The sequence below is a fragment of the Gopherus flavomarginatus genome, chromosome 12 (genome assembly GCF_025201925.1).
Source record: "Gopherus flavomarginatus isolate rGopFla2 chromosome 12, rGopFla2.mat.asm, whole genome shotgun sequence".
Lineage (NCBI taxonomy): Eukaryota > Metazoa > Chordata > Testudines > Testudinidae > Gopherus > Gopherus flavomarginatus.
Genome location: NC_066628.1, coordinates 36858631 through 36885155, shown reverse-complemented (window position 1 = coordinate 36885155; position 26525 = coordinate 36858631). Strand labels below are relative to the sequence as shown.

Genomic DNA, 26525 nt, shown 5'->3' with positions numbered 1-26525 from the left:
TGGCAATTGACCACAGCTGACCAACTTACTCCTTTTACTCACTGCTGAGCATTTTGGCCCTTCCTTGCAGATGCATCAGATCCTTTATCAAAGACTGCCACACTAGTTTCCCTACGACCAATACTGTCAGACCTTTAGGCAGCAGTTCCAAATCCAGCCTTCGTGCTAAGAACTTCAATAAATTTAACACAATCTGGTTTTCATCTTGACAGCAGTTACTAGCTACTCAAGGGAAAGCGGTACATATTTTTACTATCTTTGGATATTTTCCTAGCACTTCATCAGTTTCTTCTGCATCATTCAAAAATGCAAAAAGCAACACACTGCTTATAAATCTAGGATCTATTGTTTTTTTTAAGGAAAAGAACAAAGTTATATCTGATAATGGTGCACATTTGAGTCTTCATTGATTCAGGACTGAATAATCTCAAAGATGATAGAGTTTTCAGAAGATCAATCTTACCCTTTAGGTAACAAATGCCCATGTTTCCTGCGCTTCATATAAACTACATGCCTCAGAAATCAGGAATAAAACTTTATTGTTTTAGGATTTCTTGTGTCCAAACTAATCAGTTATGTGTCACAGGATGTTTAACAAAGAGGCTAACTGCCTGTAACCATTTGTAACAGCAATCAATCAGAAACTGGCTTCAACCTAAGTTTACTGGAATGAGTCCAGACCCCCATAAGCTTGGGGTAGGAGAAGGTGAACAAACAAAAACATTTTGGTTTGCATTCCAAACAGGAAAATAACTCTCAAATTGATTTAATGTAAAATCTGAAAAAGGAGGAGAGAAGTTCAGAGAAAAATACAGTCAAAGAAAAACAGCACGAGGCAAATTGCCAGAAAAGGGCTAGGTCAGTGTATCACATGACTATGTCTTATTTCTAAATTAAGCAAACAGGCTTTATGGAGAACTGACAAAAATCAGTGTTCTAGGACCACAGCTGTGTTTGAAATTTCATCATTTGATAAATTAAAAAATATTCTAACATCCAGCTTTTCTTCAGCTTACGTTTGTTTTCTTCTATAAAATCCCCCTCCCAGGTAGAGACTAAATGAAGATTCAGAATATCAGGAAATCCACTTGATTTGCACATTGTAAAATATACAGAGAAACAGGATCAGTCTCTTTTTCCCTCCCACCACCCCCTTGACCTCTAGGCATAGGAGTCCTGCTGCAAGGAATTGTCTTGTACTTTAAGAATTAATGAATCAGATCAATTTGGAATACCAAGTCTGCGTTATTTCCAATCATCTTTTAGCCTCATATTAATTCCATATTGCTCTCCAATCTCATGAAGAGAAGCATCTTTCATGGAATATTTCCAACACTGTACAATCTAGATATGCATAAACCAGTTTTTCTTGTTTCCAGCCTGTGGACTACCAAGCCCTCGAGCTAAAACAATGCAGCAGTGAGAGGCAGTATGAAAGCCAAGACAACTCGTAGGCTATCAGACTGCTACATCTCAGCATCCAACTACAGTAAACCTCAGTGAAGACCCAAACATGGCTTATGGAAAATGTCCAAATTTTATTTAGGAACAGTTCTGCCCCCCAACACCCGCCCCCCCCCTTTTTTTTTTTTAAAGACAGCGATATGAAATTACCTGCATTTCAAAAGCATCCATCACCATAGCATCTGGGCACTCTTAAAAAAAAAAATGTAGTCTAGTACAAGAGAAGATCTTAGTGCATAAAAATCCACTGGTCTCCTGTTACTTATTCCTCATCCTAAATTATTTCCATAACAATCAAACGCAATAGCAAAGTCCGAAGACTGAAGATGAGAAATAAGCAGGAGGAGATGAACTCCAGACAAAGATAGTCTTGTTTTCAGGAAGCCTGTTTAAGTGAGAAGAAAGGAAATGAGCATGTAGGATAAACAGACTTTTAGTTTTCCATGAAGACTGAGCAGCTCCTTTTAAAACCACCCATAAGCAGCTAGGTTCCCAAAAACAGCCTTTTCAGAACAGGTTCAATACTGTAGTTAGGCATTTAACTGGATGTCCCAGTGAGGAAGGATTACACAGATGCTGTAATGTGTAAATTCAGACAAGACTCCACCACAGATTAGGTAATCATTAAAATTTGTTAAAGTATTTATCACCCCTGCTCTTAGCACAAGAGTTTCAGCTCTCATTTCTGAATGCAACATTTTTTTAAAAATAAGGTTTCTCTTTACATAACTATATATATTTTTAAGTCAGGGAGTGGTAGGTGGCATTAGCAGGAATCCAGTCTCCCTAGCTAGTGTTTCACATGCTTTGCTTAGGCAGCACGTCAACACCTGCCTTCTCTTCCCACCCCCAAAGAATGTTCTGATCAGAACATCAAATTATAATGTCAACCATCGATGAACATCAAGATACGTCTATGCCTGGTCCATTGTGCGTACTGACCCTTAATGGGGCACTGGTCAAAAAGCAAACTCCAACCTTTCAGAGGACAATGGAATTTCTCTGCTCCAGATGTTATCAGACATTTATATAGTACACACATTCCTGGGGTAGATGGTTTTCCTCTAATACACTGGGAAAGAATGCAAGTGCACAGGCACATACACAACACAGGGAAGAGGATGGTAAGAGTCTCCCCTTATTGGTTTCAGATGCAGATATTTATGTTCTGGACCCTGTTGGAGCTTTTCCACAACAGAATAAGACTTCCTTTCCTTTGAAGGCCACTAGTTAACTTCTGAATCCAAAGATGCCCTTGATATATCCTGTAAGACCACTCTTCGCTTTCTGCTCCACCTTGTCTTCCAGAGGTGGGAAAGCAACATGGTTGAGGGCCAGGTCAAAGAACAAGGGTTTGCATGGGATTGGCTGGAACCCAGGAGGGAAATGCACCAGGCTGGCTTGTTTGCTGACAAGAGAGGGATCCAGGCAGAATGTCTCAAACCGTTCAGAGAGTAGCTGAAAGAGATCCAGACACCAATATTAAATAAGCTGAGGACATATCATGGCTGGTCCAATGGCCAAGTAGCAGCATCTATACACTCAGGATGAGCAGTGGTATTGGGCCAACTGCACTGGCTGCATTCTGGTACTCATTCATCACCACCGCAGCTAACTAAGAAAAAGTACAGCAGACTAAAAGCAGTGTTCCCACGCATTGGGCACTGCATTGTAAACCCAAAAATGGAGGCTGAAGATGTTGCAGTGGCAGCCTCAATTTCACTTCCCAAACCAGCTGAAGTCCTGCAGTTAGCTACCTTGAGGTAACAAGGAATCCTCTCCCCTCCCACACGCACACACCCCTTCAGTGCTTGTGGGGAGAAGGAAAGCAATCAGCTTAGGTCATTCTGTACCCAAAACAGACCATATTGCACAGCCCATTTTGAACACACTGGTCTTACCGAAGCACGTGCATCTTAGGTTTGACAATTTCTATTTTAAATTGTAACTAATGGACACATTCATTACTCTGAGGTTAAAATTAAGCTTTACTTTTCCCATTTACTAGAAAATTCTCCTCTTGCAGAAAATACTAGTGCTAATGAAATTGCCTTTTTCAGCCCAGTGCACAAAGCATGACTCACCTTGCCATCCTTGACCTGGGACGGAGACTCCGTCTCATGGGTGTCATTTGCATCTGAAAGATTCACAGAAGTGCCATATGAATATGCAGACAGCTAGTCTATTAAGAACACCTCAGAAGATAGACTATTAGTGTCAAAACTCATAAGATGTGTTCAGAAATCACCTTGGAGCTCATGCTTTTCAGCATATGGAAGACTGAGTACTATAGCAGAGAACTTGCTTAGTTTGTAAGTCAAAAGGAGTCATGCTTACAAGCACCCCACCTTTCCTGTTTCTAAAGTGGCACAGAAATGATCTCCCAGTCCCAACAAAGGCATGGCACTGTGATAGCTATATGGAAAGTGGGTGAGGGCAAAAAGCCCCAAGTTATGTGGCCAGTCCACAACATTAAGGAGGGGGAAAATAAAAAGTCAGATCTCCCCTGGTTATTCTATCTGCAAGCAAGGCAGATTCAGCAGTTCTTGTCTGCCAGAGATGAGTACAGGTTGGTATAGGTCACAAATTCCCCAATTCAATAAGCATTGAATGATGATTCAGTACAACTGTGTCAAAATAAAATAAGAGCTTTCCTCTTTCAATGAGCCCTCTCTAGTGTCTGCTTGTTAAGCCAGATCCAGTGACAGATGAGTCAGGGAATTCAAAGCACACTCTACTGCTATGAAAGTGCCATACATTGGATGCAGTTTATCTTTGGGGGCACCTAAGAAGTGCTCGTGAGAGTGCTCTTTGCAGAATGGTAAAAGGGGTAGGAGTCCTTCAGAAGAAGATCTTTCAAACCTCTGATTACATAATAAGCTGGGAAGGCTCTTGTTTGCCAGTGGCAGCCCTAGAGGCAGAGCTTCTAGAAGAGGCTGGAATTGGAAAGGAACAGCTTTCCGAATACAATATGGATCGAGAAAACATGTGGGAAGCAACTTTGGTCTTGTAGCATTTACAGATGAAAAAGTCCAAGTGGCTGCAGTAATAAATGTGTATGACTGAATCTGAGGGAAGCCGGATCTCCTGCAGGATTGCATAACTCACCTAATATAGCAGCTGCCTGCAGGGAGTATTTCTCTGCATTCACTTGAGTGATCAGCTCCTGGACATCAGGCAACTCCTAGATCATTTAAGAATACCTCTGAGTCAAGTAATTGTATAAAGCAAAGTTTTAACAAGAATTGGGATAGATATGTTTAAAATTTAGACTCTTCAACTTTGACAAACTAGGAATTTTAGAGCAGTGTCAATCAATTCTCAGAGGAGAGATGAACATATATAACAGGGTAGGCAACCTATGGCAAGGGTGCTGAAGGTGGCACACGAGCTGATTTTCAGCAGCACTTGCACTACCCAGGTCTTGGCCACCGGTCTCGGGGGCTCTGCATTTTAAATGTTGAAGCTTTATTTAAAATTAAATTTAGCTTCAACATTTTGAAACCTTATTTACTTTACATACAACAATAGTTTAGTTATATATTATAGACTTCTAGAAAGAGATATTCTAAAAAAAGGTTAAAATGTATTACTGGCACGTGAAACCTTAAGTTAGAGTGAATAAATGAAGACTCGGCACACCACTTCTGAAAGGTTGCAGACTCCTGATATATAATATGGCCCTTATGGTACCACATAAGCCTTGTTTCAAGTGAAATCCAGACACAGAATCTTTTTTGGACAGCTATACAGGTAGGTACCTTGCTACTCTGGTGACGAGCTGTATAAGCAGCAGCTATATTCTTATCTTTACGCATCTAATAGTCACTGATATTTACTGGATATGTTTGTTGCAGAATCTAGGTTTCCCTCACTCCCGCCCCACCCCGCCACCCAATCTTACAGGGTAGGATGGAGGGAGCCATGCCTGCACTAGCATACATCATCATAAAACCTGTAGCAAGCATGAGGTGTTACAAGAGCTCAAGGCAATATTCTTCTCACTATTTAACAATCATATTTGAAATATAGTGGCCTATTTGTTTACTGGTAGTTAACTGAACTCTCAAGTGTGGAAGAGTTTGGTTCATACCTTCAAGCTGTTCTTATAAGCACCAGCCTGGGCTTGGACTTCACTGGCATATTTCAGGACTCTGTCATACAAAACAAGGGCTTCACTCCACTTTTTCACCAGTACATAGGACTGGGCAATGAAGAAACACCTGGCAGGGTGAGGAGCAAAGTTAAAGTTAAACCTTACAATGATTAATTGCTTTCCTTGAGCATATTTCTTGAATATTCAAAAGTATGTATTGTAAACAGGTTGCCCCAACATTGAGCTATACATCTGGGTCAGGCTGATCTTCCTCAGCTTGCACTTGCAGTCCCACTCATTTCACTCTGACAGAGTCCCCCACCACACTTCCCCCAATCCAGTCCTGTGCAGTTGCACTGGAATATTAATTATGTGACTTCCCAGAAATCATGCCTGGTTAGCCCTAGAGAATTCTGTTGCTTACTGCCAGCTAAAGAAACAGCCTTGCTGTTCCATCCAGAGGGTTACCTATAAGCCTTGTACACCAGTGTCTTCAGTCCTATCTCCTTCTGGAAGTTCTTGTCCTCTTCTAGGCCAGGAAGTTGTGGCAGTTCCACCAGATTCTGTACAAAGTACAGAAAAATTGGAATGCGTCAAACCCTAATGAACGCTCTCATCCGGCGTGTGAAAGAAGAAAGCTGCCCTTTTTCCTGAGTCAGAGCAATGGTATGTGCCTAGGCAAATATGATGTTTTCTAGTTATTGCTACATTAACTTGGAGAACATCAATTAAACTTGCATAGATTCACCCTGAGGGCAGAATTTAAGACTTCCTGACACAAAATATGCATTAGGACAGTGGGCTCTTAATCTTTCATAGTAAGAACCACATTGTTAGTTTATTTCATGCAACATCTCCCTTCCCATTACACTAACCAGACCAATGGGACATCCATGTGGTAACCCTGGTAACTGCTTACAAGAATAGGGAAGTTTCTAATGTTACTTTTAGCTGTCAATTTAATCTAGCAGTTGGAAATGAGACAGCACCATGATAATACATAGATTGAGAACTTCTGCATTAGGGAAGGAGATTCAAAAGCCTTTAGTCAAATCAGCATTCCTTTTTTAAATATTCCCAAGTGGTTACTGGGTACCATGGACTTTTAACTGAACCCTTTCAGTTAATCACATTAATCCTGACTCTAGTTTCCTCTTCCAGGTTCTTCCTGGTTAGCCCTTTAGGCACATTACATTTTTAAAAAGTCTCAGTGAAACACCTGAAAGTCATTTTTTTCTGTCCTGGCATTACCTGCAAGATGATGTCATAAAGGCGAATCAGGTCCTGAGGCCGTGCTGTACGCTTGCCATCATCCTCTGACTGTTGCTCCTGCAGCAGTGTCTTCTGCAAAGCTTTTGCCATGCTCTCATTGCGTTTGATGGCTGTTGACAGCTTGATGTACGTCAGGTAACTGGAAAGTACCATTTACACAAGCTTTGAAATTCTGTTGGAAGTCATTCAAAGCAGTTCTTAGATAGTTTTTCCCACTACTAGATATCAAATTTCCAGGTACAGCAAATTTGGAGGGGGAGGGTGCAATGAAAATAGGACATTGGGTCCAATGCTTCCAGAAATGAATGTAAGGGAAAACCAGATTCTACTTGATCTACTAGGTTTAGATGATTTAAGACTGAGGTGGCCCAAGATGAGATTCTCAAAATCTACATGGGAATGCAACACTGCCCTAAACACGCAAACACACTTACCTGTGAAGGTACTGGATATTGGACACTTTCCCAGAATCCACTTCCAGAGAATGTTCCCGTTGCTTCTGCAGAAATTGGAACAAAAGGTGTGTGTGATTTACTTAAATTGGTAACTGTAGTAAAAGGATAAGAAACAACTCAAATTTTGAAGGACAAGTGGAAACTGACTCGGCTCACACCAAAAAAAAAAAAAAAAAATGCACTGGATGAATGATGGAGATGATGTCCAGGCAGAGTTCAATTATGAGGAGGAACTTTGGCCATTGTTGAATTACTCTGCAGCACACCTTGTTATTGATGGAGCCAAAAGTACCTATGGCCACAGCAGCTGTGGGTTTAACTTCACAAGAGACCCTAGAAGATGAAATGCTATACAGCTCTATCTTTGGAAGTCGTAATATGTTTAGTGCTTACCTGGTCTGGTTTCAGCTCTTCCCGAACAGCCTGTATGGCATCTCGACACTCGCTGAGTAAAGACTCAAACAGACGTTCCTTTGTTTCCTCTCCTTCTGCCTAAATACAACACAGAAGAGACAAAAATAAGTATTTCTCAAAAACATGTTTTCCTATTAGTAGGGCTGGTACTGTGGAAGAGTTAATCTATCTTCCTTCATTAAGTCTTTTCAAACTTCTGCCAAGTTACTGCTTTTAAAATGTTGACCAATGCACAGCTGGATCATGTAACTGTACATGCTCAAACTGTTGCTAAACAGCAAAATTGTACTACAGATCAATCACTCATGTCTGCATGTTTGATGAACTTAGGGCGCCATTTCCCCAGTGCCGGCATAGATAGATTCCAGGAAAAGGAGAGATGCATTTACATCGCCTAGAAGTTTCACTGTTGTCTAGCATGGAAAGGTTTTAGTAAGAATTCCTTCCAGGCAGTACAGTGGGAACCAGTTTTCACGTTTACAAACTATATTAGTTCTATACACTTTGAAAGGAGGAATGAAATGCTGGCAGATTTCTGATCAGTAGCACAATGGGTTGCAGAGCTCGAAGGCATGTCCAGTCTGAAGACTGTGGAGTCCTCTCCCTCTTGATACACAGTGCTGTTACTTGAGGACACCAGAAGAAAATGCAAAGAGCATGAGATATGATTATGTATGACGGAGTAAAAATTCAGCAGCGTAAATTATGTCTACAGCCTGATTTCCTTTACACATTGAAATTTTTGATGAGTTACATCACCACCAACAACCTTCAGAATCAGTCACAGTTGCTCTTTAAATAAACTTAAAGGGACTCCAGGCATTCACTCCTTCATAGATGGATGGCACCCACTGCTTGCCAGGCCAAAAACAAGCCAATCTCCCTGTTCCCCTAAATTCAGCATTAACAGTCTTACTCCATTTCCCTTGTCTGATCCAGGAGCGCAAGAACTGCATTAGACATCAAATATTTGCAATGCATATTTAGTATCTCAACATTTACTGCATTACCTGTTTAAGAAAAAGCTGCAAAGTAATTTGGAATTCTTGTTTGAAAGGCTATTTATGTGAAAATACTGATAATCTTCCCCAAGGCATGAAAGATTAGTGCTGCTCCAGTATGACAGCCTAGGAGACTCAAGTCTTCTTTAAAAGAGGCAACTCAAGTTCAGTGTCCTGTCTGTTTCATCTTTGACTTAATAAAATCTCATACCTAGAAGCGATTTCAAGTTATTTTTCATGTCCCAGTCAATCTATAGTCCCTCTGTCTTGCTCTGGCCATAGTAGCAAACTAATGACTAGAGGTGAAAGTCTCTATATCCCCATTAATAATCCTCAACTCACCAGTACCTTCAAAATGCTTAAGTCATTTCTTTTAGTTGGCATAATGAACCAAAAAATGTTACAGTAATAATACAGTCCCAGGCCTATTTTTCTTTTCTCCCAGAGAAATAGCCATCAATGTCACAAGATGGGCTAGGTTAGTATTAATCCTTTAACCGAAATCAACAGTTTCTGCATTTTGAACTGTATTTTATCAGCAGCCTGCCTTCCAGCAGGAAATGGTGGACAAATGCTTAATGCACATTTTCAAAACTCAACCCTTCTAGTTCATTTGGTTCATTACAAACATTCACGAACGGTAATGGTTTTTCTCATAACAGCTCAACTACCGAAAGAATGTTTATCTGATATTTCTGCACTTTCTGGACAGACAAGAATGCCAAGTACAAAAGCGACCCTTTGAATAGTGCCAGAGCATTTTCCCAGCGCGTACAGTTGGAATAGATATGGTCAGTTAATAAGACAAGCTACCTTGCAGTACAGAAAAATTTGAGCAAGGGCAATTACAAAAACGGGGGGGGGGGGGAGGAGAGAAGATGAGAAATGAGCTGGGCCTCCTGTTATCAGAAAATACACCCGATTTAGCCAGAGAGAGTTCCCTACTTATCTATCAGAGGGGTAGCCGTGTTAGTCTGGATCTGTAAAAGCAGCAGAGTCCTGTGGCACCTTATAGACTAACAGACGTTTCAGAGCATGAGCTTTCGTGGGTGAATACCCACTTCGTCACATGCATGTGACGAAGTGGGTATTCACCCACGAAAGCTCATGCTCCAAAAACGTCTGTTAGTCTATAAGGTGCCACAGGACTCTTTGCTGCTTCCCTACTTATGTTTGCCTGCCCTTCCCTGACCAAAGCTATGTTAGTGTTAACCCATGACACTCTGAGAGCTCAATTTCTTTGCATTTGTAAGAGTGATAGGAATTTGATTTTCAGTTGGCCTTGTTAAACGATCCTCTTTTGCAGACTCTGTGGTCCAATCCAGACACATTTTTAGCCTCTTTGGTGCTGACCTGGGCTTCCTGACATCAAAGGCTAAACTAAACTGCCTAAAAAAGAAAATCAACATAATGCTTAAAACAGACAGGAGAAGAGGCTGACCTGCTAAGAATGGTATGCTCTTATGTAACTTAAAGACCAAAAACTAAACACGCTAATCTAAAAAGCAAACAAGGAAACCCCAGGTTGTCAGGTCCACTGAAGACAGGGCATCCACCTATGGATTACATGATTTGGTCACAAGAGAGCAACAGAGGGTGCACCTTGCTACCAACCAGAAAAGCAGCAAGGTATTTTACACTTCCCTGCCTACCCTATGCCATCGCTCCTGGATCAAGTTAATAAAGCAACAACTTGGAAGTCAGAGTGCTAAAATACTGCACTCAATTCCATAGAAACAGGGATGGGATCCAGCCTTATTCACTTACTGTTCTCAGTGCAATTGAGGACACTAATAGAAATCATTCCTGTCCATAGCAAACAACTTGAGATAATGCATCATGTCTTAGAAAACCTAGATGAGTGCGCAAGTTTCAATTTGTCTGGTTATTCTGATCTCCCTTCCCCAATAGCAGGAAGAATTTCTAAAATCAGGTATCCAGTTCATTTTCCTTCCATAATGCTAATCCTTTAATAGCCCTTCAATTAAAGCTACGAAGCCTGCATTTCACTAATATGTATAACCAAGGCAGAAAAGTTCATTTCTTCAACACCACACAAGAAGTCTGTCAGACTCATGGTCAGGCCTTGGGAGTTCTTGGCTCCCAGTGCTGTGCCTAGAACACTCAGATAAGAAAAAGTGAGAATACACACCCTTTTGACACATCCAAGCAGGAGGATCCTGATCTTCACCTAATGGACTGACACATTGTGCAACCAATTGAACAATCCACTGAGAAACTCACTTCATTTTCAACTAGATGATTATTAAAATAGTAGTGAAAGATCATTTAAAACAAATGCAAGGTCATGCTGATAAAGTAAGGAAAATTGCCTGCAAATGAATTCACAAAAGGCCCACTTGAGTTTGGAAAGTTAGAACGCCTTTGGGATAAATGAGAGAAATTGTTGCCCTATATTCCATGCAATACACCACTATGTAAACAGATTATTCTAGTCTGCTGCAGCAACCCAGTATTTCCCCTGCATTCAAACTGCAATGAAGCATAGTTTTGAAAGAGTGTAAAAATAGCAGCATTATCCCAATACAGCTTGTTACTTTTTTTGCTCTGGGACAGAAGTCCTGTTGCACATGCCCAGTAAATATAAAACTCAACTGCTTTTCAGCCTGTTTATCCTCCCCACAAAGACTGTCCAAGTTATTAGGTTTAACAAACCCATTCAAGAATGTTTTATTTTACCCCTTTATAAAACTGTAGGCCAGCAGACTGCAAACATTTTTAACTTTTATTTAAAATTTTTTTTTTAAAACAAGATTATGAAGGCTGGACTAATTGCTGTGAATAACCAGAAACACAAGACACATCTGACTGCATTCTAAACTCCACCCACAGGAGCATTTCAACTTCAATGGACACAAAGAACGGAAACCAGACAAGTATTAGAGGGGTAGCCGTGTTAGTCTGGATCTGTAAAAGCAGCAAAGAGTCCTGTGGCACCTTATAGACTAACAGACGTATTGCAGCATGAGCTTTCGTGGGTGAATACCCACTTCGTCGGATGCAAGAAACCAGACAGATACCAAGCACAGACAAAGAAAAGAGACATTGGACAAGCTCAAGTTTTTGACGAGGAACAGACTTAAATTGCTTGAAACTGACTTGACTTAAAGCTCTAGTTCTGAAAGTTTAGAAATGCCCAACCTTAGTTTGTCCTTTTTACTCTATCCATAGTAGACTGTCCCTGAAAGTTATTTTCCTTCCACTCGTTTATGCAGTGCTCTTCTATTACAGAGATGGATTACAGAATCCTTACAAAGGAGAACAGTGACAGAACTGATTGATACAGCACTTACACGCTCTATACTCTTTAATTCAACAGGGCTATGGGTTAGCTATGTGCCTCCAAGTCATGGCATCTAGTCTCTATTCAGGGGAATTCTCAGAAGTGAGAAACACCTGGGTCAAATTTGAATGAAATTGACTCCTGGAGTTTATATTTTAACATTTTTTCTCTGCTTCTCCAATTAACACAAAGCAGCTAAAAAGGTACTTGCTCCAAGATTCTGCATTTATTTTACTCACAAGACTAAGGTATAATAGGTTTATGTTCACTTCTGGTCAAATGCAGCTGAAAGAAAACCTATCCTTACCTTCAGCAACTGAGTTAAATGCAAGCACTGCCCAGCTTAGCAGTCTCTAGATACAGTGGGGCCTGGGATTTTAGGTACTGCCACAATATAGTAGAAACTCAGAATTACAAACACTTCAGGAATGGAGGTTGTTCATAACTTTGAAATGTTTGCAACTCTAAACAAAATGTTCTGGTTGTTCTTTCAAAAGTTTAAAACTGAACATTGACTTAACAGCTTTGAAATTTTACTATGCAGAAGAAAAATGCTGCTTTTACCCATCTTAATTTAAATGAAACAAGCAGTTTCTTTACCTTGTCAATTTTTTTTTTTAAACTTCCCTTTTTTCAGTCATGTACATTTAATAGTACTGTACTGGATTTGCTTTTTTGGGTCTCTGCTGCTGCCTGATCGTGTACTACTTTTTCCAAATGAGGTGTGTGGTTGACCAATCCATCTGTAACTCTGGTCCTTGTAACTGAGGTTCTACTATATAAACAGGACAGCTAAAGAATCTCGGACAGTAGCCCCTCTTGGCAGAATCCAATATAGAGCTTTGGAAGTCTGGAGACCACTCCTCTATCTATAGCAACTAGGATAGTCAAATCTGGTCTCATACCATTGTCTTCTGGAAGCCCATTAGAAGGTTTCAGTAACTATTTAAAGAACAAGATGAATCAAATTTAGCACTCCATTCTGTCATCATCATAAGGAACAGGTCATCCAAAGAGTGAGGGTAGCTAACTAAGGTGACAAATCAGGAGTGGGAAGGGGGAAAATAGGAGCCTCTATAAGAAAAAGACCCAACAATCAGAACTGTTCCTAAAAAAATCAGGATATCCTGTCACTCTATAGCTAACCAAAAGACTCCCTAACCACCACGAACCTGCATTTATCAAAAGAATAGAAGTGACAGAAAGTTGATGAACACAAAAGCGAAACTGCACCACCACCTACTGGCCATACTCCTATATTACTTGCAGGGAATTCTCTTCTGAGATGATCAATTTAACCCATAACTTGAATTTAAGCATTACTTATTCAGAAATCAATATGATTGCATAAAAATAAAAAAGTTTCAGGTGAGATCAATACAAATAAACTTCTAGAGGCTGCACAACTAAATTCCGTTTGTCATTTTCCTTTAAAGCACAGCTATCTTTTTCTACCTCCACCCACTAGCCTGGTCTACACTACGCGTTTAAACCGATTTTAGCAGCGTTAAACCGATTTAACGCCGCACCCGTCCACACTACGAGGCCCTTTATATCGATATAATGGGCTCTTTAAATCGCTTTCTGTACTCCTCCCCGACGAGAGGAGTAGCGCTAAAATCGGTATTACCATATCGGATTAGGGTTAGTGTGGCCGCAAATCGACGGTATCCCACAGTGCACCACTGTGACCGCTCTGGACAGCAATCTGAACTCGGATGCAGTGGCCAGGTAAACAGGAAAAGCCCCGCGAACTTTTGAATTACATTTCCTGTTTGCCCAGAGTGGAGCTCTGATCAGCATGGGTGGCGATGGAGTCCCAAATCCAAAGAGAGCTCCAGCATGGACCATACAGGAGATACTGGATCTGATCGCTGTATGGGGAGACAAATCTGTTCTATCAGAGCTCCGTTACAGAAGATGAAATGCCAAAGCGTTTGAAAAAAATCTCCAGGCTACACAGTGCTGCGTGACAAGCGTAACGGAAAGCCAAAGAATCAAATGGACGCTTATGGAGGGAAGGAGGGGGTACTGAGGACTCCAGCTATCCCACAGTCCACAGCAGTCTCTGAAAACTATTTGCATTCTTGGCTGAGTTCCCAGTGCCTGTAGGTTCAAACACATTGTCCAGCGTGGTTCAGGGTATAGCTCGTCAATTTACTCCCTCAGCCCACCACGTGAAAGAAAAGGGAAAGAAATCGTTTCTTGACTTTTTTCAATGTCACCCTATGTCTACTGAATGCTGGTGGTAGACGCGATGCTGCAGCAGTGAAGAGCAGTATCCACTCCTCTCCCCTCCCTGGTGGCAGACGGTACAATATGACTGCTATCTGTTGTCACCATCAGCCCGTGAGTGCTCCTGGCTGGCCTCAGGCAGGCTGGCCGGGGGCGCCTAGGTAAAAATAGGAATGATTCCTGGTCATTCCCAGTAGATGGGACAGAACGGCTGGTAACCGTCCTCAACATAGCAACTGGGGGCTGACCTCCATCAGCCCCCTCCCTTTCCTGTGTAAAGAAAAGATTCTTTACTGCCTGGACTATCATAACAGTGGGATGCTGGGCTCCTCTCCTCTGCACCGCTTAATGTCCTGCCTGGACTGTCATAGCACCGGGAGGCTGCCTCCCCCTCATTTTATCTCATTAACAAGTCACTGTTTCTTATTCCTGCATTCTTTATAACTTTATGACACAAATGGGGGGGGGGGGACACTGCCACGGTAGCCCAGGAAGGTTGGGGGAGGAGGGAAGCAACAGGTGGGGTTGTTGCAGGGGCACCCCCCGTGAATGGCATGTAGCTCATCATTTCTGCAGGATCTGACATGGAGCAGCTGTGCTCTCTGATACACTGGTTCTCTAGTACACTTGCCCCATATTCTAGGCAGGACTGACTATTTTTAGAAACCATAAAGGAGGGATTAACTCGGGGAGTCATTCCCAGTATTGCCTTTGCGCCCCCGGCCGACCACAGCCAGGGGCACCCATGATAGCAGCAAATAGTACAGAACGAGAGACAACCGTCACCTTACTGCCAATTTACAATGGCAGCAGACGGTACAGAACGACTGATAACCGTCTCTGCTATCATGCAAAAGCAAACAAATGCTGCTGTGTAGCGCTGCAGTAACGCCTCTGCTAGCGGCATCCAGTACACATACGGTGACAGTAAAAAAAAAAAGCTGAACAGGCTCCATGGTTGCCATGCTTTGGCGTCTGCCAGGGCAATCCAGGGAAAAAGGGCGCGAAATGATTGTCTGCCGTTGTTCTCCCGGAGGAAGGAATGAGTGACGACATTTACCCAGAACCACCCGTGACAATGATTTTTGCCCCATCAGGCACTGGGATCTCAACCCAGAATTCCAAGGGGCAGGGGAGACTGCAGGAACTATGGGATAGCTACAGAATAGCTATCCACAGTGTAACACTCCGGAAATCGACGTTAGCCTCAGACTATGGACGCAAAACACCGAATTAATGTGCTTAGTGTGGACACGTGCACTCGACTTTATACAATCTGTTTTACAAAACCGGTTTATGTAAAATCGGAATAATCCCGTAGTGTAGACATACCCACTGACTCCATTCTGTAAAAAATAAAGACTAGAGAGAATTAAATCAGATCTTCGTCTTTTTAAAAACTATTTTAAATTTGAGCTGTGCGCCTGCTCCACTAAGCTTCTCTCCCTGCTTGTAGAGAAAGACTTCCCAACTTCTGATGTAGTTAGGAGCAGGCCAAGAAACAAGTAGCAGTGGCTGCTAAAGATAGGCTGCAGCTTCAAACAGCAACAGCTCAAGACCTGTAGCCAATGGAAGGCAGGAGCATTATTTCTGAACCCTTTCCCTGAGAAATTTAAGAATAAAGGGTGGGGAGGGGGGGGACATCTTGTTTTTGTTGTGCACAACTAAACATAATTACTCTGACTGCAAGTGTTTTCCTCCATTCCCTTATAGTGTTCATCAAGTCAACAGCACGCCACAGTGGCAGATCTTCCCCCCGATAAAGCGCAGTACTTGTTTTCTTCAGGGAAAGGGCTAGTTACATGGCCCTTTTGCTTCTGTCTAATGGCCAGCACAGGTGATATTTAAAGAACCAGTTTTTTTGGGAAATGGTAGCTGACATTTTCATATATACAGCATCTTTCATCTGAAGACCTCAAAGAGATTTACAAAATATGTTCAGAGATTACCACAACACCACGTAAATACAGCTATTTCTGGGGTAGAACACATCAGCATACAGCAACAATACACAAACAACAGCACAGAGGTTACAGAAGCAGAAGACATTATAACACTGGCATAGAACACCTGGAAGTGATTTCTTAGTTACCTGAGCAATGGCCGCTTCATTATCTGCCAGCCCCAATAAAAAGATCCTCACTTTGTCTATCTTCACTGGGACAGTTCTTCCCCTCCATTCCACCTCACTCATGGTAGCTGCCTGCTTTGCTCGAGTCTGGGTGATCAGTGACTGAAAAGTGCAGACCGAGGTGAGTGACTGACAACTTAAATGAATGCAAATTTTAAATACTTGATTAATCCTCACATTTACTTTAATTGAAGGTTGACATATATTTCATAGTTCCATTACTTTCTAGAGGATAAACCTTGCTCCCTATAAAGTAACATTGCTCCTCTGTCTTTTGGTTGTACAATGCATGGATATTTAACTTAAAAAGCAAAGCCAAAAGCGTGAGCTGGTCACCATGCATTCCAAATTTTGGAACATGCAGTGAATTACCTCTAATTTTTCAGCAAGAAGACCCTCTGTGCCACCAGATCTCAGTCTCATCTGCATTAACTCACTGATAGCAGACTGGTCACCTGAGAGAAAGAATTGTCAGAATGAGTCAAACCAAACTCATTTTCATTTGTCAGTAAGACAGCATTTGAACCCAGGTCTCTAGAACACAGACTGGTGCTTAGGTAACTTTGGAAAGAAGAAAAAAAAGTGACTTTGTATGAATCTTGCCGAGAGTATGTATTTATCCACATTACATAAAACCATAGTGTTGCACAACTCAATATAAATTCCACTTTGTTAATCTGGTACAGAACTGAAGGGCCTTGTCAGTCACATGGAGGAGTCTGCAGGGTTTGCTCAGAGCATTAGGAATGGACTCATTCTCATGTGTCAACAAGTTTAAAATAAACACTCCAATAACCCTTGCCTCAAAAGCAATCCTTGCTTTAAGTATTTGTTACCCTACTTTACTTACCAATATTATAGGCACAATAGCGAATGTTGGGTGAAATCTCCTCCACACGCTGATTATATAACACAGCCTGTTCCTCTGTGAAAGCACTGGCCAGTTTTTCATATATAGTCCTGCAGCAGGAAAGTGAAAACTTACACTGCAGCATTTGTTTTTAATAGGATATTAAGACTCTGCTAAGGGAAAGGATGGCTGCTGAACACTAAACCATTACTCTGTGGGAAGCCGATTCAACACCACAGCTCAGCTCTCTACCATCATGCTACTGGTTACCACAACTGCAATCAGAGCTTTCAGAACTATGGCAGAAACCAAACAATTAGGGTTAACAAGCAGCTCACCTAGACTTATCTAGTCTTGTATCAAATTGTATTAAGTAAGTTCAAGTTGACAAAGATGGTAAGGAAAAGAAACTCACTTGCATTTGTTGAAAGCCTCCATAGCTGCTTTCCACTCTTGATGTTCAAAGTGCAGCATTCCTGTGAGGTAAGCCATGTACGCCTGCAGACAGAGCACAAGTGGACAAGTTAATTGTTATGAGAGCATAGTTCCATTGTGTCCATTAACACTGATGCCACTAATAAAAAAAAAATCTTAATTCAAGCTATAATGTTATCTAGCAAAGTTTTGATTTTACACTTACATGACACTAGTTAACAGCATCACTTTTTCACTGACAGTTACAAATTCCTGATTTGAGATGAAGCAAGGCCTGCAATCATTACCCACAAACTGCTGTTGTGAGAAGATACTTCTGTAGCCCAGCAAAGGCCCACAAAAGCTGCAAAATGGCAGTTTTAATCATATCTGCGCAGCTATTAGAGCTCCCTTCATAGGAAGCTAGTATCACAAAGCAATGATTGTTTCCTGTCTCCACTGGCCAGTAGACAGTCATGTTACTTGTGATCAAGATGTACAGTAGAATCTCAGAGTTACGAACACCTTGGGAACGGAGGTTGCTCACAACTCGGAAATGTTCATAACTCTGAACAAAATGTTCTGGGTGTTTTCAAAAGTTTACAACTGAACACTGACTTAATATAGCTCTGAAACTTTACTATGCAGAAAAAATGCTGCTTTTCTTTTTTTAAATGGTTTATGTTTACCACAGTACTGTATTGTATTTGCTTTATTTTGTCTCTGCTGCTGCTTGACTGGGTACTTTCAGTTCCAAATGAGGTGTGAGCTTGGCTGGTCAGTTCTTAACTCTGGTGTTTGTAATTCAGGTTCTACTGTATATTTTAGGACTCTGAAAAAGTGATAGCTTACATCTGGTAAGAAATGTCGCTCAGTTTTCAGAATGCTGCACTCAGCAAAATGACAGCACAGCTTTCTTTTCTGAAATGAGTTAGGAGTGCTGTACCCTCATCCTCTCCCCTCATTCCTGCCATTTAAAAAAAACAAAACACACCTTTGTTTAATCTTAAATATAAATTAAACTCCAAGGCAAGGACCATTGCTTAATGTGTTTATATACACATGTACAGCTGGACCCTAATTCTGATTGAGACCTCAGGGCATTACTGTAAAGCTTCTAGTGCTACTGCTCAAACAGACTTACAAACTAATCAAATGAAACTACACACACATTAGAGCTCAATAACCAGTAAACTAAAATCATACTGGACATTCTTAATTTGAAGTCAGAGCAGGCAATTTAGTGTCAGTTTACAAAGAAGGACTCTTTGTTCAACTAGAAACAAAAGGTTAGTTTATCCTTTCTTTGCCTCTGCTAAACAAAATGAATGTTAGAAATAACCTGAGCTTCCAGCTTAGTCTTGGCATCCACCCGATTGCTTTCACACAGGCGCTCCAGCTCCTCAGCGTGCTTCACGGCTTTGCGCAGGCGAGAAAGCAAATGAAATCGCTTGCGGGGTTCTGTGTTGGCTTCCTGCTTAAGCTGCATTGCATAGCTCCAGGCTCTCTCTGCATCCATCAGTATCAACAGCAAGTACCTATAGGACAGACACAGGAAGGCCGCTTGTTACTGAGCTGCAACTACTAAAAGACGTCTTCAGGAATTCTAAAGCTGTGAAAGAAAATTTAGTATCAAGTCTCCGCTTTGTAGTGTCACAAAATCCTGGGAAAGATGACTAAAAGTAGAATAATCTTACTGCTTTTCCAGGTACATAATTAAAAATAAAACCACCATTTTCAACAGCCAGATGCATTTCAGAACATTAACCCAAACCAGGTGGAAAGAAATCCCATGGGCTAAAAATCCATATCTTCACACCTCCCATCCCCTGGAATAAGAAAAAAAAGACGAGAAAGCAGACAATCAACTGTTTCTAGCAGCTGGGAAATGAGCCCAAAGCTCTGGCTGCTCTCCAGTTGTTCTACCATAAAAGACATTCTGGTCAATTTCAAAGGCACAAGGACAAACTGCAAACAAGTGTTTCTGTTCAGAGATAATGGACCACGCCCCAATCTCATTCTTGCTGGTAACAGCACTTCAGATGGCTATTCTAAAGAATATAGACAACTAAAGTGCTAAGCACTTCCCCTGAAAATATTTGAACTTTACTGCTCAAGAAACCAGCACTGACAGCAGTAGCTAGGGCCAGACAGGAATTATGTTTTCCCCTCACACCACTATCAATGTCCCAGCTCCCCATATTCTAGTCTGAACTTGGATCTTTATTTTAAGTTTTAAAATTCTTAAAAAATTAACAACTCTCCACAAAAGTAAGTAGTTTAGAGAGGTGTAGAGCTGTGAACTAGGATAACACCCAAACTGTTTTCATTTGCGACATATGAAGATAAGTTACCTCCAGGAGCAATTCACTAATGCACTGCTACCCAACACCAGATTTTCCCCATGCCTAATACCTGTTGTCAGAGAGAATCTCCTCAGTTACTTTCTTCCCTGTGAACTTGTGTCTATTTCCCATCTTGAAGCTAAGAGTTTTTCGGAGTCGTCTTAGCCTGCGGGAGCAATAACCCCTGCAAATAACCACAAAATAAAATCAGTTATTCCAAAGAATGAGACTTGGCTCCTATGTATTCCTCTTTCATTGCCAACCTATATTGAATAATCAGAAAACAATGCTGGATAAAATGTACCTGGTATGACAATATACAAGTTTCTGGGAGTGAAGGTTTCTAAACAATACAATACAGAGTCAAGTTTAAGAAACATAACAGGAGCATTAAACCTGAGATATGGCAGATAGTTAAAAGAGACAAGAAAAACGTAGCAATAAAGCAATATGTAAACAGACATGTCATGGCCACTGATCTGTACTAACTAAAAGGTGATGCTCTGTGTTCCAAATGATTTCTTAGAAGAGTAATATATGTGTGTGTATGTGCGCACCCGCGCACGCACACACGCACCCCCCTCCAAAGACAAGTTTGGTGGCTATTAACAAGGTATTAGTGAGCTTATTAAAGAAAATATGAGGGAACAAAAACCAAGCAACAAATTAACCCCAGTATTCTAATAATCTGATTAGTAAAAGAACATTAATTTCATTTACAGACAAAGGGGACATCTATTTACAGTAAGGCCCCTGCCAATGGCTCTTTATTTGGCAACTGGTTTTCAAAGTAATCACCTTTCCCTGCCTATGGCAGCAAACTGGCAGATAAATGTGCTCTGAGCTAAAACTGACTTGGCATGATGATTTACACTAATCAAGGTAAGTACATATAAAATGCCTTGGTGTTACTCGCTAACATACTAACCTGTATCTTTGGAAATCTCCATGCCGTAAACCATGCTGCTGTTGGGATTCCTTAATAATCTGAAGAACTGGAATTCACATTAAGGAACATTTATGATTGTACAGAGTTTGGTCTTGGTATGCTCTTCTATCGTAAACTAATGGGAGAATCTACAGGATTTTTTCCTGACACAAACTTTAAAACAGATATTGGTCCAGTGTACAAGAGAGGAATTAGTGAAACCTTTCAACAAGAAATGCAAGAGCTGATTGTCTGCAGAAATTTTCTCACCACCTTATTTTATTTTTCAGAATCCTATGGATACAAATTAAGGCCAGGTCTACACTTAGGTCTGCCAGTATAGTTATACCGGCAAAACCCTTTTAGTGTAGATGCAATTATAACACAATAGTGTTTCTGTCAGTATTCCAATTCAGTGAGTGAAATGAGCTATACCAGCAAAAACATTTAGGCTGGTATAACAATATCTACCCTACAGTTTTATTGGTATAGCTATGTGGCCGAAAAAACCCCCAAAACATATCTATCTGACCTAGCTATGCCAGCAAAATTTTAATTTTAGAATCATTGCTGAGCTTTATTGTTTGATCTCTCCTGAGAAGGGTGTTACAGGTGCTTTACTGAATGTATTATAATTGCTACTTTGTAATTTCCTAAAGCAGTCTTCCCCAAGTGAATCATATCCTAAATATAGATATTCCTGTAAAAAGGATGGCAGGAATAATTCTTTAAGGTTTAATTTTGCACTGAAAATTTGTTAGAAGAAAACTAGTAAAGCAAATTTAAAAACAATTAAAATTAATATTATTTCAATAAATGTTTTAAGGGAGAACAATGTAACAGTATTTACATACCAATTTTTTTTTTCACATAATGGTTTCCAGACAAAATTACAATCTTTAGCATAAGCACTGACTGATTTACCTGGGTGTCCTGTGTTTGCTTTACTCTTAAAAAGAGCTTTCAATTAATGAATACTACACAAAAGAAACCTGCACTGTACATTTTGGTGACTCTCATGGATGTTACTCATTTAATTCATTTAAATGATAATCAGTACTTTTATTTTTTGGGAAAGAAGCAACCAGAAAACATTTATCTCAAGAGAAGTGTTTTTGGAAAGAGTGCTTCACTTATATTTAAGAATCGATCTCTGCAATCCTTACATATAAACCCTACATCACATTTCCTACAGCACCTATCAGGATACTAACCTTGTCAAAATTAACACCAATTATAGTAGTTATGGAAGAAAATAAACTGAAATCCCTTTCATTCAGAGGTACTTTAAGATAAAGATGCTGCTTTTAAAGTACATCTAAAATACAATGCTTGAACTATCTAAGTATTAAAATTACACCACTAGCTAATACTTATAGAACAAAGTGTTCACTTTTGGAGCACAGGCAAGCTTTACAACAAATTACTCCCCTTTTCCCCTAATTTTTCCTAATTCTAAGTATTTATCTTGAATTTTCTTTAAATCTATTTTAGATTTAGTTATATAAATATATTCATTATTATTATATTATATTCATAGTAGTTCTTTTACTTACAATTTTGTTGATTTGGGCATGCCTACCACCACTGACGTGACACTGGGTCTGCCACTTCACCTACAAATGCTAAATTATATCACGATTGCCAGAAGTTAAGTTATGACTTGTGTTCTCGTTTCTATTTGCATTTCTTCCTACTGCAAGATACAACTCAGTTTCGCAACAGCTGTGCAGTTGAGCTAGTTTCACACTAAAACTTCTCACAAGAAAAAGCATACAGCCTTAATTAAAGTACCAACTGGTAAATCAACTTTATAAAAAAAACTAGCTCACTGATCCCTTCACAGCGATTGGAAAGAATCTCATGCTTCTGGCTAGTTTTCAGGTTGACAAATGGCAATATGTATAAGGCTTCACTTAGCCAAAGTAATTCTTAGTTTTTCTATATTTTCGAAGCATCTTGTGCTCTTTGCATAGTGTGATAAAAATACAAAATGTGGATAAAAGAGACTAACAATTTTTTTTAAAAATACACAGTAATCACGAAGTGCTATTTTGTTTACAAATTCAGAGAAACAATACTTCCCCCCCCCAAAACAGTAACTCCTGTATAAAATTGTTTATTTAAAACTACTAATTCTGATTTTTAACTCCATTACAGTTTATTATAACTGCCAGAAAGGATCCTCTGTTCTCAATAGCCTTTTATGGAACCTACATGCTACACAAAACATACCTATCACCAGGATGATACAAACTGTAGTTGCTAATGTGCCTGTCACTCACCTATTTTATCCACTATAACAAGTTCTCTTGGAGAAACCAAACATTAGTATTGAGTAAAATTCATACACCACATGCTCATATTCCAAGCAAATAAAATCTGGATTGGAATTTTCAATTTTTGAGGGTTAGTAATATTTGTTACACTGGCTGCAAGGGTGGTGTCAAGAGGATAAAATCATAGTTCACAAAGATGCACGGCTTACATCCCATTTTCTGCAGAATCAGGGTGATGTTACCAGAAGCCTAACCCAGTGTCATCCAGATTTTTTCATGCTACTATACCAATTTACATTATTAAAACACCTCAGCAGTACCAATCAGTGCCTGACATCTCATTTGTTTCTCTGTGTTCTAACTCATAACAAATCTCACACTACTCCTTACCTCATCTCCCAAATACTTCTATCTGGGATGAAAGAGGGAGGAGGGATAGCTCAGGGGTTTGAGCATTGGCCTACTAAACCCAGGGTTGTGAGTTCAATCCCTGAGGGGGCCATTAAAGGAACTGGGGTAAAAATCTGGGGATTGGTCCTGCTTGGAGCAGGGGGTTGGACTAGATGACCTCCTGAGGTCCCTTCCCTGAGGGACCTCCTGAGGTCCCTTCCAACCCTAATAGTCTATGATTCTATGACTATATAACTGAATGACAACTCAGCAATGCCCAGCACAAGGGCCTATCAAAACAGGAATGAGAACCATAGGCTACGTCTAGACTACCCGCCGTATCAGCGGGTTAAAATCGATTGCTTGTGGATCGATATATCGATCCCCGAGCACGCTTATATCGATTCCGGAACTCCACCAACCCCAAAAGAATTGCGGAATCGACAGGGGGAGCCGCGGACATCGATCTCACGCGGTGAGGACGGGTGAGTAATCCGATCTTAGATATTCGACTTCAGCTACGTTATTCACGTAGCTGAAGTTGCGTATCTAAGATCGATTTCCCCTCATAGTGTAGACCAGCCCTTAGAGTACCAACAAGTACCAGTAAAAGCAAGATGTAAATGAATTACTTCGAACCAGAGGACTAGTATTCGGAGTACGTTCCAACTTGCCTTTGGGTGGTGGGCAGCTTCATACTCTGGACAGGCTGGTTAAATGTGCATAAAGCTATAAACATTCTTCCATTAGAGTGCAAAATGGAAACTCTTCCCTTCCCATCTGTCAAATCCAGTCTCCACTCTCCCCCTCCACCCCCAAACATCCATACTGATTTAACTATATAATGTAACTTAATTACAACACAGAAAACTGCCCTTTATAACAACCAGTGTGGAGGGAACGTGAAAAAGAGGGAGAAAAGCTGCTTTCCCAGTCCCTTTCCGCAGCATTTCTTCCAAAGCCACACGCCGCCACGCCTTTGTTTCTGCCCTCCCCCGAATACCCCACCCTCCCCCGTTAACAGTGCAAAGCGAACGCCCACGGCAGATACAGCCAGGGGCATGTGCACACACTGGAGGGGAGCGCTGAGCCACGCTGGGAATTCACCCGGCTCTATAAAAAAACCCTCCGTTTTACAGAGCGCGGGAGCAGGGTGGTTCCGGGCTCCCCCCTCCGCCTGGCCTGACACGTCCTCACTCGCGGCCCCCGCGCCAGGCCGGCCCCGCAGGATACTCTCCAGGCCCAGGCTGTCCCCGAAGCTCCCCGCCTTCGCCCCCGCGGGCTTCTCATTCTCCTTGTTCTCCTCCGGGCCGGCCCCGCCGCCGCTGCTCCCGCCCCCGCCGCCTCCCCCCCGGCGGCCGCCGCCACCACCGGGCACCTGCCGCTCCGCCGCCATCTTGCGCCTCTGCCGCCGCCGCGCAGCATCATGGGCCGGGAGAGTAGAGCTGCGCGTGGAGGCCATGGCGCCGGGAGAGCTGGGATAGGGGAGGACCCGGCCGGCTCCGAGTTGCTCTTTGAGCCCTTTCCAGCCTCATTGTGAGAGCAGGGCCCGGCCCGCGGGCGGGGGATGGGCTCCTGTCGTCACTAGAGATGGGGCCGGCAGCCGCTCCTCCCACTCCCCGGCAGGATCCGGGCCCAGCCCCCACTCTGCCCTGGGTGGGTCTCCCACACACTGCCCCCTACCCTCCCCCCTGAGCCCCGAAGCCCTGGGACCCATCACCCTGGTGTCTGGGCACCAAGCCCTGGAGGGGGGCAGCGGATTTGCCCTGGCCCCAAACCCCCGGGACCCGAATACCTGGCGCTGCGGGAGGGTGAGAATCTAATCTAGACCCTGGCTGCGCCTGTAAACTGCCAGGCAGAAATCCAGGATGTGAATGTCCTGCGCTTTGCTGGGAGGGGAGAGTGAGAACCAGAGCCCAAATCCTGGCACCAGGGTGGGCAGCCCTCCAGGATTGGCCTGGAGCCTCCCGGATTCGGCATCGATCCCCTGATGACCACTGAAAGCAATCCAGGAGATTTTAATAGGCGGTTTTAAGAAAATGACATTACAAAAATCTCCCTGAATAACTTCAGTCAGAGTTGGCAACCCTACCTGGCATGAATGTTGCAGCTAACAGGCTGAGCCCCAACCCCAGGTGCCAACACCCCATAACTGCAGGGAGGAAGTGAGTCAGACTCCACACACAATCCCTGATTTGCATCTTCATTGCAAGTAAGTTTTAAAAACATCATACCAATTAAAGTTTCAAATGCTCATAACTGGCGAATCAAACCCAATTTTCACTATACTGGATTAGAAAGCCACTTCTCAGCGGGGGCTGTTTTCTGCCAAATTTCATTTTTCTATATCCAGCTACAGCTGTTTAAAAAAAAATTCAAGATTCCCCCCTCCAAATATTCTTATATGCAGAAACAGCTGCATCATTTTGGTTCCTCTAAGTTTGAAAAATATAAATAAAAATTCACCTGACCAACCCTGGAAAATTTCAGCCTTGCAGCTGAAAGTTTTAGAAAATCATAAGCAACTGAAAACAAGAGGCTTAGAATGGAAATGCTTGGGCAACTTTTGTCATGACATTGTATGTGTTTGTACCACCCCTAGCACATTAGGGCGCCCAGGAGTCTCCAGACACTACTGCAATATAATTATTAATAAATATCAACTCTTGTTAATTAATTTAATAATAATTTAAAAATAATAATACAGTTCAAATAGATGTCATTAGTGCACCAACTCTAATAAAACCAGCGGGTATCGTAATCCAAAGCTTGGAGGCTTCTGCCTCTGTTTATGTCCTAGCAGGATATTTGCACAGGATGAACCAATGTAATCAGCACTTTATATTGCAATTGTTTTACTCCTCCAGAGGGCTAAATTAGGCTCATTTATATCTGATTTTCTTTGAGCTCTCGTGCCCTCTTGGGGACATGAGGGCCTAAGTGAAAA

General features: G+C 41.6%; 1 protein-coding gene across 3 annotated transcripts; it reads right to left on the bottom strand.

Moving 5' to 3' along the window:
* Positions 1–522: 522 nt before the first annotated feature.
* Positions 523–24989, bottom strand: SRP68 (signal recognition particle 68). Of its 3 annotated transcripts, none has more exons than XM_050919326.1 (16): positions 24812–24989; positions 20910–20976; positions 20052–20165; positions 18979–19174; positions 17638–17720; positions 17223–17332; positions 16745–16827; positions 16334–16474; positions 7681–7779; positions 7267–7331; positions 6812–6971; positions 6029–6123; positions 5558–5687; positions 4573–4648; positions 3549–3601; positions 523–2922 (listed from the first exon to the last, which is right to left on the bottom strand). In XM_050919326.1, the coding sequence occupies exons 1-16, from the start codon at positions 24972–24974 to the stop codon at positions 2695–2697; spliced, it is 1863 nt and encodes a 620-aa protein (XP_050775283.1). In that variant the 5' UTR covers positions 24975–24989; the 3' UTR covers positions 523–2694. The 3 variants fall into 3 exon arrangements, with proteins under 3 accessions (XP_050775283.1, XP_050775285.1, XP_050775286.1); XM_050919328.1 differs by lacking the exon at positions 24812–24989 and adding an exon at positions 22466–22882; XM_050919329.1 differs by lacking the exons at positions 18979–19174; positions 20052–20165; positions 20910–20976; positions 24812–24989 and adding an exon at positions 18489–18595.
* Between the last annotated feature and the right edge of the window lie 1536 nt (positions 24990–26525).